The 16,556-nt window shown below is 41.2% G+C and overlaps 3 protein-coding genes and 1 long non-coding RNA gene across 4 annotated transcripts; 2 read left to right on the top strand and 2 right to left on the bottom strand.

Annotated features, from left to right (window-relative positions):
• Window positions 1-20: 20 nt before the first annotated feature.
• On the top strand, window positions 21-1,512 carry LOC120280753. The gene is made up of 3 exons (XR_005542403.1): window positions 21-629; window positions 1,174-1,302; window positions 1,415-1,512. It is a non-coding gene; the product is annotated as an uncharacterized LOC120280753 (long non-coding RNA).
• Window positions 1,513-4,647: 3,135 nt separating this feature from the next.
• On the top strand, window positions 4,648-9,423 carry LOC120280310 (LRR receptor-like serine/threonine-protein kinase). The gene is made up of 2 exons (XM_039287099.1): window positions 4,648-8,169; window positions 8,549-9,423. Exons 1-2 carry the CDS (start codon window positions 5,328-5,330, stop codon window positions 9,031-9,033), a joined length of 3,327 nt encoding a protein of 1,108 aa, XP_039143033.1. The 5' UTR covers window positions 4,648-5,327; the 3' UTR covers window positions 9,034-9,423.
• A 797-nt stretch (window positions 9,424-10,220) lies between these two features.
• On the bottom strand, window positions 10,221-12,193 carry LOC120280250. The gene has a single exon (XM_039287025.1). The coding sequence runs from the start codon at window positions 11,711-11,713 to the stop codon at window positions 10,298-10,300; it is 1,416 nt and encodes a 471-aa protein (XP_039142959.1). The 5' UTR covers window positions 11,714-12,193; the 3' UTR covers window positions 10,221-10,297.
• Window positions 12,194-12,901: 708 nt separating this feature from the next.
• On the bottom strand, window positions 12,902-15,560 carry LOC120279982. Its single transcript, XM_039286671.1, has 7 exons — window positions 15,010-15,560; window positions 14,796-14,882; window positions 14,483-14,698; window positions 13,868-14,032; window positions 13,660-13,713; window positions 13,407-13,553; window positions 12,902-13,288 (listed from the first exon to the last, which is right to left on the bottom strand). Exons 1-7 carry the CDS (start codon window positions 15,205-15,207, stop codon window positions 12,911-12,913), a joined length of 1,245 nt encoding a protein of 414 aa, XP_039142605.1. The 5' UTR covers window positions 15,208-15,560; the 3' UTR covers window positions 12,902-12,910.
• Between the last annotated feature and the right edge of the window lie 996 nt (window positions 15,561-16,556).

The raw sequence follows: 16,556 nt of genomic DNA, 5'->3' as shown, positions 1-16,556 counted from the left end.
TCACTAACCTTAGAATCTAATATACACTGCCATATCTCATCTCTCTTTCCTCTTAGCTGCACTGCCCTGTGAAGGAACCATTTTAGAAATGGCCCTTCTCTTGGGGAGCTTTTAGCTCGTTGATCATTTTTGGTACATGCTTGCTTTCAAGTTCACTTGAAACACGAGCAGTAATTTGGACAAAGGCCTTTTTAAGCACATATGCTTTCTGAATCTGGTGGTGGTTTATCTATATCAATTAGTACCATAGAATAATTTGCGAATATGAATGGGCTATTTATTCACTTGCAGCATCTGCTCCTGTCGAGATTTCTCGACCTCTTTCTTGGGATTCTTTCTTAGCTACACCTCGCCTCTTTGTAGTTTAGAATAGAATACGTTCTTTATAAGTTAGAAGTTTTGCTTTGTTTAATATCACCATTTTTTTTTTACATTGCCTTTTGCAGTTCAACTATGACCAAAGTGCATATGGATTCCGAGAATTCTTCAAACGACATGGAATGCAGACATCTGCATCATCATCTAGTTAAAGTTGATGCTGCTCATTTGTTCCAGTGTTGACAGAAATCTATCTTACATTCGGCCATGGAGTGTCTTCAACGTGGGATGTAGCACTATACTTAAGACTGGTAAGCGGCTGAATCGATGCACTGCACAGCACATATCTTTATTTCAGCAGCTTTGGGCTGTCCTTAAAAGGACAACTATCAACATTGTCATTCTCTTTGTTACTGCTTTGTTGGTTGTTCGAATACTAAAATGTTTTCCATAGAGTGCTTACCTTTTATACACTACAACATGTACATGATGTGTTAGTTTTGTTAAACAATTAGTATCACCTTGCTGAACCACCTTTTAAAGTTTTTTATGCTAATTGAACACCTGAAACAAAACATACAAGAAATCTAGTGGAACCTAATTCCATTCTTAGCATTGGAACTAAATACTGAAGGAGAAAAAAAAGAGAGAAAATACTTATAGAATTGGTAGCAATATATAAAAAATTACTAGTTCGAAGATTTTTTTGTGGGTATTTGTATATTCAGATCACTGTACCTGCTTCATTTTTCAATTAGTGTTAATGTACTTGCACAGTTAACTTATATCTTATTCTGATTTCCGTCTTTGATTAGCAATGGCCCTTTTTCGCCTTTCTTGTTTTATGATTGCTAGGTTAAAAGCTGATGGCCTAACGGGTCATGTAGCCCATAACACTAGAGAGAGCCCAACATCTTGGGCATTTGCACTCAGAAATTGAAACAAGAATATAACAAGATTCTCAGGAATTGTATATGTATCAATGTATGTGTGCTATAACTTGATCATTCAGGTTCATTCTTTAAAATTTGGATGATTAGTAGCTATATCTCTTGAAAATAATTTTTAACAAGTCAGTGTGGTGTTCTGAATGCAGCTAAAGATTATTAGCAGGACCCATTCTCTATTAAACTAAATCACACTACATAATGCTATTGATGTGTTGTTGACCACGCGGCATGAAAATGATGTTTCCGACAGGCCTGGATGCATATGTGACTTGATTGAGTCCGTTAATCCAATTGGAAGGAAAAACAAGCACACAACTTGGACCAGTTACTGCTAATCAGACTTTACTAATCCAAATAGAAGAGATGGTACATTAGTCCATTTAATGCAACACAGAAAATAAGTTTCTTTATAACCTTTTTATTTGGTTATATATATGTTTCACAAATACTTGTTTGTGTTTATATATTGCCCTTATGACCATCATTGTGTGTGTGTGTGTGTGTGTTTTTTTTAATAATAAAAAGAAAATGAAGACCAAATAATCCGAACTCTCTCCTCTTGATTCTTACTTAAAAGAGGAAAGAAGAGATAACACACCAACAGTTTTCTTTTTTTTTAAAAAAAATATTATTTTGAGTTTTAACCATATACATATATAAATAAATAGAAGTGGTTTGTAAGATTATATGAATAAATATGATTTTTAGATAAAGCATGTGAACAATTAACCACTCTAATTGGCGTTTACAAGCAAATTGTCTTGATATATATATATATATATATTAAGAACAGTTCTCTCAAGAGACTCAGACCAACTCACTCCACTAGTTGTAAACCCCCTGCACATCATAAACCAGTACAAGCTACACAAAAACTAATAAGTCAGTTCACAAGTCAAGGCCAACTCCACTTTGTGCAAGGCCCAAGCACACATAATAAACAAACACAAGCTGTGCATAGGAAAAACAAATGAAGAAGAAAACATTAATTAATATGTTAGTGGAAATGTGGATCAAACCGGTCCTCTAAAATATGGTTAAATAAAAGCCATGTTAGATCTATAATGAGTTGCATGCATTCTCATCCTCAATTATATTCCTTTGCACTGCAACGAAGCAATGCAAGATTAAAGGATAAAGAAAGAGGTTAATTATGATGGTTGAGCAACAAGAGCAAAGAATAGTTATTCTATTAAACAAGCCAATGAACAGAAGGTTAGAGAGAAGCAAAGTTAAAAAAGAAGGATAATAAGAGTCATAAAGACTAGTAGCTCATTATGATGCAAATGCTTAGACCCGGGCACCATTTCTTTAGAGCCGAAAGAAGGAAAAGTTACATGCCCACTAGTCTTAAAACCCGGAGATGTGATGCTGATGACATCTCTTGATGATGTAGATCAACATTAATCAGAATTTTTAATTACTGATAAATGGGTAGTAGGTCACTCAGTCACTGAATTAAGGTGGCTTTTCCACACATGATGCTTTACAGTGGAATATCAAGTACCAAGATGGTGGTCAGAGCTTTTAGACATGAATGAATGATTCCATTGCTTGCTTGAATGATTCAAAACCAAATAATGAGATTGATTTGATCTCAAAGGCAGAGGTAATCAATAATAATGGGATTCATATAGTTTATGCAAACAGACAAGACCTACTGAGAGTTAAGTAAGAATGAAAACTGAATTGAATAAGTCCACTGTGAGTTTACATGGATGAAAAGGAATCTATATCACTGTACCAAACTATTTAGCCTTTGTATTTATAGAACCAAACAAACTTATTTTTTTTTGCTCTCTCCCTTGCATTGCCTATTTAACTGGGTCCATCCATTCTTGGACCGAACTACATTCTCATGGTGTCACATATATTGGAAATTGACATAGTTTTATTCCTTGTATATATATATATATATCTATCTGTTCATACCACAATTAGAGATAATAGTTTAATTAGTACTTTCATATGGATAATCAAACCAATGTTAATGTTTATGGAGAGTTATTTATTTCTATAATTGAGTGTGTGCAAACCAATACTTATCCAACGGCTGAATTGAGTTTGTGATGAAGTGAAGGCATCCAATTCTAAATGTCAATCCTGTGTCCCTTCTCTGCTTTTGATGTTTGGCTGAGACTAGCTTGTTTGTCCCTTCCCTCACTCAATCCACAAAATAATTTGTTCACAAAACTTTGTCCACTATCATGTTTTTGCTCTTTTCTCTTCTCCAATTTCTCTTTCTCTTCTATTTTCTTTCCTATCTCTCTTGCAGACAAACTAAGCATTGATAGAGAAGGGGACATATAAAAAACAAAGAGATGTGAAAACTAATGTCTCCCATCTATGATCTGTCCACCATGCATTTTTATCTCTCTTGATACTTGATAGAGCTTTTTATTCTTCTTTTTCACTCACTTCCATGTGCCTTCCCACCCTCTTCCCTCGTGCCCAGATTCTCTCACCCATCTGCCACTCACCCTTTCTGTTTTTATAATAATTATTTTGTTTATCAACTCTGATTTGATAGTAATTATAAAACAGTTGCATCCATACAATCCATGTCTTGGTGCACTTGGACTATTAGGAATCAAATAACACTTTACAATACACTTTGATTAGTGAGTTTAATTAATTGGGAAGAACAACTTAATAATTAAGGGATTAGCTAGAAAACCATGGTTATTTAGCTAAATACATGGGGATGGATACATAGATATGATCACGTGACAGGAGATGACAAGAGAGATCCATGATGAAACAAGTTTAATTTAATGTTTATATATTATGTCTTGATATCATATCCTCTCAATCTGATCCATGAGCACACATGAGTGCTTGAATATTTAAAAAGGCATGCATTAGAGTGGTTGAGTCATGGTGGATATAATTGTTTAAACAGCCCATTCAAAAGTCTTGTGGTTGAAACCCTTGGTCACGTGAGAGAGAGACAGTGTGATGCATAGAGCCCAGACCATTGATCGGACAAGCTATACTTGTTATTTAAATTGCCATACTGGTGAAATGTTTAATCTTTCTCCCATATTTTAGACTTATCATCAACTGAGTGCAAGCTCCTCAACCTTTAGAAAAGTACATTACAAAACTGTCTTGGATCTTTATTTGTTATTAGAGGCAATTAAGCTCTCCACTCTCCAGTAAAGAACAAATGACAAGATATATTTGAGTGCTTTTCCTATTTCCCAAATTAAGCTGAAGCAAAAGAAAATTATCTTTTATATTTGTCCTTGAAATTAAGTCTTGATCTTTGGGAGGAAAATGATAGATCTACAGGAATCTAGATCTATTGTGAGTTGATGGATAGATTTATATGATATATTAAGAGAGAAGCATAATGTTGATTAAATATATAATAAAATGATTCCTCTTTTAGTACTGGTTGTTGCTGCCAAACAAGAGGAATCAGTTAGAAAAAAAATAAACACAAACAAATGCTCTTGCTCTGCTAAAAGGAGCCAGCAATGTTGGATCTGAGATCGGCCCTGGGGTTCAAACTTCAAACCAAAACCCTTCCAAGAAGCTGCCTTGTGTTTTGAACTAACCAGTGATTACTGGGAAACCCCACACACCACAGTGCAATAACACATCCTTCTTGTGTTCATAAAGTATTGATTATATTTCTCAATCCCTCTCTGGTCCCATCTCTCTCTTTCAATTAAAAATAAATTATCACTCAGCTCCCCTTCATTGCTCTATCCCATCCTCATCCATCCCACAACACAAACACAAACACAAACACAAACACAAACACAAACTCTCTCTCTCTTCCTCTCTAGTAAACCAAACAAATCACAAGCACAGCATCTAAAATTCCATCTCCCTGCAGCACCATCATGGCCTAGCTGGCCTTGGATCCGGAGATTCTGGCACTCCGGGTCAGATATAAGAGATCTACAAGTCCATTTTAAAATACATAGAGCCATGTTATGTCCCTCAACTTCAACTTGCCTTCATCTTCTACTACACTCCACCCACTTCCACACTCATCACAAACACATTCAAGCCCATTGAGGCAGCAGGGCAGGCTCTCAACGAGCCATGGCCACAACTGTGGGCAAATGGAGACGACCAGCACTTCTTTCCTTTACCTTAATCCTCTTCTTATCCATACACGTCTCAGCCATAGACAACCAAGGCGCTGCTCTCCTCGATTGGAAACGCACGTTGAATGGCTCGCTCGAAGCGCTCTCGGATTGGAACCCCAACGACCCGACCCCGTGCCAATGGTCGGGCGTCTCATGCAATGCTGAAAACGATGTCATGGAGCTGACTCTTCAATACATGGACTTGTTCGGCCGTGTCCCATCCAACCTCACCGCTCTCTCTGCGCTAACCAAGCTCGTGCTCTGTGGCACCAACCTCACTGGTCCGATCCCACATCAGCTCGGTGACCTCCCAAGACTCATTCATCTGGATCTGAGTGGCAATGCCCTGACTGGGGTCATCCCGGACGGACTCTGTCGCCCGGGCAGCCAGCTTGAGAAGCTCTTTATCAACTCGAACAGGCTCGAAGGCTCCATCCCTGACTCAATCGGTAATCTCTCGGCTCTCAAATCGTTCATCTTCTATGATAACCAACTGGAAGGTCAGATTCCCTCGTCCATTGGCCGGCTTGTTAACTTGGAGGTGGTACGCGGTGGTGGGAACAAGAACCTGCGCGGCCCATTGCCTGTGGAGATTGGGAATTGCTCGAGCCTTGTGATGCTTGGGTTAGCCGAGACGAGTATCTCCGGGCCATTGCCACGTACACTAGGCCAACTCCAGAAGCTCGAGACACTGGCGGTTTACACGGCAATGCTCACGGGGTCGATCCCTGCCGAGCTGGGACAATGCGCGCAGCTCCAGAACATTTACTTGTACGAGAATTCTTTATCTGGTTCGATCCCGTCGAGTTTGGGAAACCTTGACAAGCTCCAAAACTTGCTGCTGTGGCAGAACAGCTTGGTTGGGTTTATTCCACCGGAGCTCGGACGGTGTAGAAAACTTGCTCTTGTGGATCTCTCCATGAATAGCCTCACTGGTCCAATCCCTCCCACGCTCGGTAACGTCACTGCTCTGCAGGAGCTTCAGCTAAGCATGAACCAGATCTCTGGCACCATCCCCGTTGAGCTGGCCAAGTGCGGCAACCTCACTGACTTGGAGCTTGATAACAACCTGATCTCCGGTGGGATCCCGCAAGAACTCGGAAGGCTGGGGAATCTCCGGATGCTTTATTTGTGGCAAAACAAACTGGAGGGAAACATCCCGGCAGAGATCGGGAATTGCGCGAATCTCGAGGCGATGGATCTTTCGCAGAACGGACTCACAGGACCGATCCCGAGGGGGATCTTCGCTCTTCCTCGCCTCGGGAAGCTGCTCCTCCTCGGGAACGAGCTCTCGGGTATCATCCCGCCGGAGATCGGGAACTGCTCCTCCCTCATCCGTTTCAGGGCTAATGGGAACCACCTCGCCGGTCCGATCCCGCCGGAGATTGGGTCATTGAAGAACCTCAGTTTTCTCGATCTCGGTTCCAACCGGCTTGTCGGACCGATCCCATCCGAGATCGCCGGCTGCCGGAACCTGACCTTCCTCGATCTCCATTCAAATGCTATCGCCGGGAACCTACCGGACAATCTCTTTGACGGCCTTGTTTTCCTCCAATTCTTGGACCTCTCCAACAATTCAATCGCCGGGCCGCTGCCGCAGAATCTCGGGATGCTCACATCGCTGACGAAGCTGATCCTCTCCGGGAACAAGTTCTCCGGACGTATCCCGCAGGAGATAGGGTCATGCGGGCGGCTCCAGCTGCTGGATCTGAGCAATAACGAGCTGTCAGACGGCATCCCGGCGACAATCGGAGGGATCCCAGCACTGGAGATCGCCCTGAATCTCAGCTGCAATGATCTTTCCGGCGATTTACCGGCGGAATTCGCAGGACTGGCGAGGCTCGGGGTGCTGGATTTATCTCACAACCGACTCTCCGGCGATCTCAAGCCTCTCGCCGGCCTTCAAAATCTCGTGGCCCTTAACCTGAGCTACAATAATTTCTCCGGCAGCGTCCCTGAAGGTCCTTTCTTTTCGAAGCTCCCCGTCGGCGACCTGGAGGGCAACCCCGCCCTATGTCTATCTCGTTGTTCCACTAGTTCGAATAGCACCGGTTCTACCCGGCGAGCAGCCCGCATCGCCGCCATCGTGCTCCTCTCGGCGGCGGCGACTCTCCTCGCGGTTGCTGGCTTCGTGTTCCTCAACAAAAAGAAAAGAACACGTGGCAGCCAGGGAATGGACGATGAGGAAAAAGAGGGAGAGATGGGCCCGCCATGGGAGGTTACCTTGTACCAGAAACTGGAGATCGGTGTAGCTGACGTGGCGCGAAACCTCTCGTCAGCCAATGTGATCGGTCGCGGGTGGTCGGGCGTAGTGTACAAAGCTCGGGTCCCATCAACCGGGACGGTCATAGCTGTGAAACGGTTTAGGTCCGCGGACGAGGCTTCGATCGCAGCATTCGCGTCCGAGATCGGAGCGCTGGCGAGGGTTAGACATCGAAACATAGTCCGGTTGCTCGGCTGGGCGGCGAATCGACGCACGAGACTGTTGTTCTATGATTACATGCCGAATGGCACGCTTGGTGAGTTGTTGCATGGAGGGGGAGGTTTAACAGTGGGGTGGGATTGGGAAGTCAGGCTGGGGATCGCTGTGGGCGTTGCCGAGGGACTCGCGTACCTGCACCATGATTGCGTGCCGGGAATACTGCACCGTGACGTCAAGGCCGAGAACGTGTTGCTTGGCGAGCGGTACGAGGCGTGCTTGGCTGACTTCGGCCTTGCCCGCGTTGTCGAGGATGGTGTGGGTGGTAATTCCACTCCGCCGCCTTTTGCTGGATCTTATGGTTATATCGCTCCTGGTGAGTTTAATTTCTCTGCGAATCTCTGTTCTCTGATCTGATTTTCTCTAGTTTTGAATTTTCATTGAAGGATAGACGGTTGGTTGTCAATTTCTACAGTTGGATGCCTCGGTATTCTTTTAACCATAAATGGGTAAAATGTTTGCTGATTTCGGTTAGTTCTGCTGACCCAGAGGCCCACAGATACATACATAACCTTCCACGCGTGACAATTGTGTGCTTAGTGGGATATGTACAATATTTCCAAAGACGTAGTTAAGATCTACATTTATATAGTTAGCTAGCTAACTCTTGCGTGTTGCCAGTTTTATTAGTCTTAAGATCGTATAATTAAAAGTACAGAAAATATGACACTTTTGTTTGACGTTACATGATGCAGAGTATGGATGCATGATGAAGATCACAAGGAAGAGCGATGTGTATAGCTTTGGTGTGCTGCTGCTAGAGATGATCACCGGTAAGAAGCCGGTGGACCCGTCATTTCAAGAGGGCCATAACGTGATCCAATGGGTTCGAGAGCACCTTCGGGCTAAGCGTGACCCAGCCGAGGTGGTGGACCCAAGACTCCAAGGGAGGCCAGACACTCAGGTCCAAGAGATGCTCCAGGCCCTCGGCATCGCCCTGCTCTGCGCCAGCAACCGGGCGGAAGACAGGCCGACCATGAAGGATGTGGCTGCCCTTCTCCGCGGCATTCGCCACGATGATCCCCAGCAGAGTGGCGAAGCTCGAAAGCCTTCATCCACCGTCTCATGTAAGAGAAGCGAGCCAGCTGTGGCCCGCTCGCCATCCCGGCTTGATGTGCCGTCGCTTTCACCTCACTGCTCGCTGGCTTACTCGTCTTCAGCCAGTGATAACTTCAAATGAGTGGTGGTGGTGGTGGTGGTTAATGCATGAATGCTTGTTATTTTCACCTGTAAAAGATTGACCTGGGATGATCCTGACTGTTTGGTTGGTGGGCTCAAGGGAGGTTGTAATTGTGGATGAGCTGTGCTCTTTCTCCCCGACGGTGGTCCTTGCTTCAGTGATGGAACCAGGATGGAAGCGAGCTGTGGCCTGTGGGGTTGTTGATTTGGTAATGACAGAGAAAAGGAAGACAGAGATTAAGTGAGATGGAAGGTGTTGTGAATGATTGTATCATTATTGGTTGTTGACAGGATCCGAGCTAAATGTGTGTTTGCTTTCATGTATTCATTGGTTTTAAAGAAGAGTAGGTCCAATTAGTCACAAGTTGATGGATAGATGAACCATTGTTTTTGGGTACACGTTCCCTTCTCTATGTATATATATATATGTCTTATCTATGAATATATATATGTCAATGCATGTGATTGGACAATGAGATTAATCTCACGAATGTATCAGGAAAGCCATTGGCTTTCAATGAGATGAAAATGAAACATCGCAGAGTTAGCCACAAAAAAATTAGTATTTCGGATCAGCTACGGAACTTGTTGGGCGTGTGAGTTTTAATTTTAATAGTAGGAACATGTAGGTACGGTGCCAATGAGGATTGACATTGATTGATGGGCTTTCTTATCACATTAGCATGTCTCAGAAAGAATCCTTTGTGGATGTTGACATCTTCTGGATTATATTGATGGCTGCTGGTGGAGTGTGGTCTCTTGCATTATTGAATTCATTTGGGAAATTTTGGGCCATGAAAAGTTATTATTCTGGGTGGCCATCAATGTGTACATAGATCCATTCTTCCCACAGAAAAAGGAAAACCAGTGATTTCAGAACTAACTGCCAAGCATGGGACCGGAGAGGACATAACAGCCTTTAAGATTGGGTAATTGAATTTTAATTATGGCTTATTAATACAAACCCATGTCTTTATTAAAAGATCAGAATTCTATTGAAGGTGGAAAAGAAGAGACAGAATGTTCATGAAGTGACGGATAAGAGCATAACTCAAAGAATAGAATTTCTGGCTTGTGTTATTTCCAATGTTGAGATAACACTTTGATGGGAACTTGGGCCTTGATTGGGCCAGGCTTAGTCCTTTTTTGTTAAGTTCAAACCACAGAAATTGGCAACAAAGCCCATTACTCATTATTAGAAACCATGACAATAATAAATGAGTTAATTTCACTTGCAAAAAGAAACAGAGTAAGCAGGTATTATGTCACAATGACCTAGGAGGCTTCTCCAATAGAGCTGAGAGATAAACCTCATCCTTAGACTTGAAAGAGACAACCCATTTGTGCTTCTTGTACCTGAACTGCAAGAACATGTACATGTAATCATCCAAATCCTTTCTCCTGCAAAAGAACTTGTCAACCCACAGCAAACCACCAGGCCTCAGAACTCTGTCCCAATCAAACAGTATGAAGTCCAACAGCTGAAGATCAACCCATCCATCCAAGAACACACTGGTGTGGATCAAATCCAAGGTGTTGTCAAAGAATGGCAACCTCTGACTCAAACTAGCATACAAAGGCAGCAATCCCCTTAAAGCAATGGTCTCACTGAATGGTGCTCCAATGTTCATTGATGTTGATACAATGGTCACATTCCACTCCCTCATCCTTGCAGCAAAACTCCCAGTCCCAACACTCACATCCAGACCAATCCTAATCTCCCCTGGCTTCACTGCAAGAACCTCACTAATGAGAAAATCAGCAGAAGAAGAGTTTCTCACCCATCTGAGCTTCTCCTTCTCCATTTCAAAGCAGCCAGTGCACTTGGAGAATCCCCTCTTCAAGTTTCTGCTTGCCAGACACTTGAAGTCTCTGCACTGGTACCGGCTCCAGCGGACATTCCTATTATCTGGCAAACTCCACAAGGACTCATTAATGGGCAATGGCCTCTGATAGAGTTTGGACGCTCTAGTCAAGCATCTCCTTCTTGGGAGTGGATCACACCCACCTAACATTAGTTTCTGGCCTAAATCCCAGTCATCTTTGCAATATGATCCAACGTCATAGTTCATGTACTCCTCCAGCTCCTTCCTCATTACAACACAAGCATGGCCTATTGTGTTATAAATCTTGTTAGTCCCATACACGCTCAGCTTCCCTTCTCTGTTGTTCTTGGCTGTGATGTACTTGCGAGTTTCTTCAATGGTGAAGAAGTTTATCAATGGGTCCTCTTTTGGAGAACCAGTGCTGTAGTTGTTGTCCGACTTGGGTATGCGGACGAGTCTAAGTCCTATGTGAGCTCCATAGAGTTCTGGAATGACATCCTCTTCTAAGAACCTCTTGAACTCAGTTAGAGTCATGTTGCTGTTCTTCTTGGTCTTGTCTTTGTTGATCTTTTGCACTGTGGCTTCAAGCTTGTCTTGGAGGTCAGAGAGCTTGGTCACCACTTCCTCCACACGGTCAGACAGGGCTTTGAGGTCAAAGTCAGCGTAGCCTTCTGTCAAAGTATTGAATGTAGAGCAGTCGTTAGGGTCGGATCCCATATGGGGAATTAATCCAGTGGAGTAGAAACGGTGAAGAGTTGTGATGCTGATGAGGATAACAAAGCCACCAAGTATGATCTGAAGCAAAGCCAGTACTCTTGTGAACCTACTGCATCTTGAGAAACAGAGTCTCTTCATAACTTATAATAAGATGTGCAAAAATCCTTACTGGAATATTACTACCATGAATAAATATCACAATTTTCCCAAAGCAACAAGAGGAAGGAGAAGAAGCAACAGTGAAGGAGGCATCTCGGAAACCCTTCTGATTTGCATAGATGAGCTACAAAACCATGTGAAGGTGCTTTCTTTTATTATATATATATATAATTGTTTGAGAGTTGAAACCACGAGGAGTTGACTAAAAGAAAGTTAGGCGTTGTTTGTGTCCTAGTATTATTTGAAGGGAGAGCGAATATTGCATTGGCTGTGGGCTGTGCTACTCGTGTTCTGATGGTAAAGTTGGGCAGAGGTTTGAAGTTGCGTTACTGGATGTGTTAACCTTTATCAATCTCACAAGCAAAGCAAAACAGCATCAAGTGCTGTGTGATCATCCTTTTGAACAGTTCAATGTTCTGTCTTTCTCTTTCATATGTTGTAACCAAAATAAACAAGAAATGGAGGAAAAACATAAAATTTTAAGAAAAATATTATTATAAAAAAAAAACAGTATGCTATTGCTAACCCACTTATAAAATTGTCAATAAACAAATAAACGGGGTTAGTACGCTGAATAGTTCATCCAATTTTGATTAGCTAATCAACAGCTATCCAACAAGATTTGAGCAATGGCGAGAAGTCAGAGGTTCACTTGCTGTTTTTTTTTATTCGAATTGCATGTGATTTTCATCAAATGTAACTTAGACTTGAAGGAACATCAATTCTTGGATTTTGTTTTCAAGAAGTACTCACTACAAGTCTTTCTTCTTCTACTTCTTCTAAATTGTCTTCTGAGCCAAGTGGGACATTTTTAATGCATCTGGAGAAAAGAGATGAACCAAAATATTCTAATCCAATGCCATTAACTGCTATCAGTCCCACCGACAGTCAGCTGGATTCTATGCTCATTTAGTAAATATTAAATTCTGTTTGATTATCAGGGCACATTGGAGTGATAGAAAAGATATTAAAGATGAAACCACTAGACAAAGTATTTATATTCATATTCACTATATCTTCTTTCTGATTTACAAAAGCCTCCATATTCTACTATCAAATAATCAATCAACCTCTACCAACAAAGCACAAATTAAAAAAAGAAAAAAAGAAAAAAAAGAAAATGAGGTATACTTTCTTGAGAAGCCCACCCTCCCAAACACCAAAAAGAAAAAGTCATCAAGGGCATCTGACATTTCTTCCAGGGCCTCCATAGTAAAAATAATTACCCCAAACACCATTAATCCCTCCTTGTATATCATAACAATTTGGATGATCAGCCAAAACTCTCAGATTTGTTAATGGGACCAGACTGTTATCCCAGTCAACAACTTGCATGTTCCTAAAGTATGAGGCTCTGCCAAAACCTTCACCAGCAAAATGACCACTTCCCATCTGAGTTGACGTGTGAAATCCTGATGTCCTTGTATTCACAATTTCTCCACCAAATTGCACCATGCTTGCATGCTCTGCTAAGTGACTGAATAAGAATGATGGCCAGTAACCAACCAACAATCCTGATCCAAACTCCAGCCACCAATTCCCATGCTTTGGATCCTATATATATACATAACCAATTATTTCCAAACATCTAAATATTAATTAATTACAACTAGTTTTTTTTTTCTTTTTAATTGAGTGCATTCATGCATATGAATGCATGAGAGCAGAGTACCTTCCAAACAAGCAGGCTGATATCGAATTGGCCTCCGGTGTAACTGGATGTCGGGGAGATGGCGGCACCGATGGCAATCTTGTTGTTTGTTTGCACAAAACCAGAGCACAAGAGGTTGTAGCATCCTGTTGCTTGGTATGCATCCGTCTGCATTGCATTATTTTCCACAAAATTAGTAATAAGCAACTATGAATGCAAATATAATCAGAGAAAAATATATATATATATATATATACATATTTGCAAAACTCACAGTCCAGTAAGTGAAGAACCTTGGACAATCATCTCCATATAATTGTGGGCTAATCTGTAGAAATTAAGAATGATCTTTTTACTCTTAATTTGGAAAGGACAAAAGATACTCTCTCAACATCCCAACAGAGACTCTGTGACAACAGCTTTCTCTGAGACTTGGTTTTAGTTCTATTAAAAGAGGTTATTATATTAATATTAATTAATACCTGCCATCCAGCTTCAATGGTGTTAAGATCATCTCCAAAGGAACCAGAGATGACCCATATCTGTGACAAGCTGAACTCAGATGGACTGGTTACTTTGGGTGCCCAAACATTAAGACTGGCCTTTGCACCATAGTATTGGTCTCCCATCACATAACCCACTGCATGCTGGAAATTAACCCCATTAATGGTACAAGAATCAGAAAAGCATATACAGTATAACTGATGAACAAATTCAGTCATCTCTATCTACTAGTACTTGATTAATTGTAGTCTAACAGCTCTAGGATAAATCCAATTGGTTTGGTGAGTGTCATGACCTCAAGTTAGCTAAACCTCTTTAACTAATCTGGCACTAATCAATAAACAAGTAGTGGTTTTGGTTTCCCAAAGATGGACCATCAGAATTAGTTTTTTCATTACATCAGAGCCATGCAGCAATAAACAAGAGTCCAAGTCAAGTGCCTCATTTCTGTGAATGAACTTCATCTTTGATCAAGTTGAGGTTATTATTATTATTTTTTTTTTTTTAAAAAAAAACCTTAGAAAAATCTTGCAACGAAAATGGATATTCAAATAATGCATATTGATGTATTATGGATCATATATTAGGCTAACCTCATGACCACTGCTTGTTGAATCACGCCTAAGACTAGTTGCAGGCTTCCTGCCAAATCTCCTAACTGAGCTTGCTCTCAAGATATCTTCTTCTTTGGTTCTCTTAATTGGAACAGTTCCTTCAGGGCATGATTCTCCAGACATCCTCCATCTTTGGAAGCTCTCTTCCATGATATCACTTGGGTTTTTATTACCTTTTGGCCTCTCAGGTGGATCCTGAAACAAAATATATCATGCAAGTTTTACCACCTTCTCTTCTTCTATCGAAACCTTCAAGAGATGCTATTAAAAATAAAAAAAAATCTTTGGATACCAATGGCTTCTGTCCTTTGAGCATAGGATGATCAAAGGCTGGCTGGAGATGAGAAGGAACACAGTCTATCATATCACCATCAGGACTCTAAAAACCATAAAGGAAAACAGGTCAACAATGTCAATCACGTCAGCTTATTCAAACAAGAAAACTAGTGTGTGTGTGTGTGTGTGTGTGTGTGTGAGAGAGAGAGAGAGAGAGAGAGAGAGCATGCCTGAATTGTCTTTAGTGAAGGCTTGTTGAGCCTCTTGAGATGAGCTCTTATCCTCCTAAACTTCAACAGCTCTTCACCAGGCCTCAGTGTGGTGTTCACCAGAGATGAAGAAGAGAATGCTGGAGAAATGGGAGCAAGGAAGAGGAAGCCAACAAAGAAAACAATGATTGGACAGGGATTAGAGTAGCTAGAAGCCATTTCTTTGGAAGTTTGGAGCTGTGATCCCTCATCTAGACCTGTCTGTATCTGAGTACATTGGCTTGGTTGTCTTCTTCCTTCCTAGTGATCATAATACAGTCCAGTCTTGGCATTCAAACCCTCTCTTGTTTTCTTCCCATCATGGCTCCCAATGACTTTCACTCTCTGCCTCTCTTTGTATTTGTTTTTATTATTATATGGTAGTCAAGCCTCCTCTCAAACTAGTGTTGTGGTGGCCTTGAACTCTGACAAACAAAGCCTTCAAGCATGAGGTTGATATAAAAATAGGCAAGGAGACTAATTTAGAGTTCTCTCCATGTGGGCATGGTAGAGAGGGGAGCACTAATGAAGGAAGGGAAGAGGTGTTTTAAAGAGTTTTAAAAGTGATTGAAATCATGGTTTTTATTGGTAGGTGGGGAGATGAAAGTAGAGCAACAGCTTACAAGGTGCTGTTTGGTGGTGGTCCAGTTCCAGCAACTTTAACTTTACTTCTCTTTCTTTCTTTCTTTTTATCTTTGTGTATTATATCTGCATGTCCTTCTGGTTCTCAGTTTCACTTCTTTTGGTCTTTGAAGAGAGGAATTAAACCCTGCTCTTCCTGCACTCCTCTCTTTAACACTTCCCTAGATGTTCTCTCCTGTCAGTTATTTTGGTGAAGTGTTCTTGAATAACAAACCACAAATTAACCAAAGCTCATTCACTTTTAATTCTCTTATGTATATATTAGATACACAGTTTATATATCTGAATCTCAAATTTGGTAATGTAATACAAAAGTGAAGTTGAATGCTGCCAAATATATGTAGAATAGAAGCTGGACTCAAACAAAGGACAAACATGAAGAAGAGAAAAACGTAAAAAAATAAAAATGTATCTTATTATTGTTATCCATGTAGTTTAGTTATTCCTTATAATTTCCACATGTGTTTTGTCCAAGAGGTAGGGACATTTCTCTCTTTCTTTTTAATGGGTTTTGGCGTCAATGATGCTTGCCACTTCCTCCTCTCTCTCTCTCTTTAATCTTCTCCATTTATCTTCTATTTCTTTGCCATAAAGCACACTTACTGGTCACTGCCTGCTCAGTATTCTAAAAGAAAGAGATAGAGCGAGAGGACTTACAATATTTCTACGTAATAAAAAAAAAGTCTAATCCATAGCGAATGCTTAACAATATCTCAATGGAATCAATGCTTTTCCCAATATATATCAATAAAAGGAGAAAAAAAAATCAGGAATATATTCTAATCCCACCCAAAAAAGTCTACAAAGTATAATATTTACACAAACAAACAATTCATTCCTTTGTATTTGTTGGTCATCTGTTCACCAGGATTGATCACACAGGACCC

Source organism: Dioscorea cayenensis, chromosome 17 (assembly GCF_009730915.1).
Source record: "Dioscorea cayenensis subsp. rotundata cultivar TDr96_F1 chromosome 17, TDr96_F1_v2_PseudoChromosome.rev07_lg8_w22 25.fasta, whole genome shotgun sequence".
In the NCBI taxonomy this organism is placed as follows: domain Eukaryota; kingdom Viridiplantae; phylum Streptophyta; class Magnoliopsida; order Dioscoreales; family Dioscoreaceae; genus Dioscorea; species Dioscorea cayenensis.
This window is presented reverse-complemented; position numbering and strand designations above follow the sequence as displayed.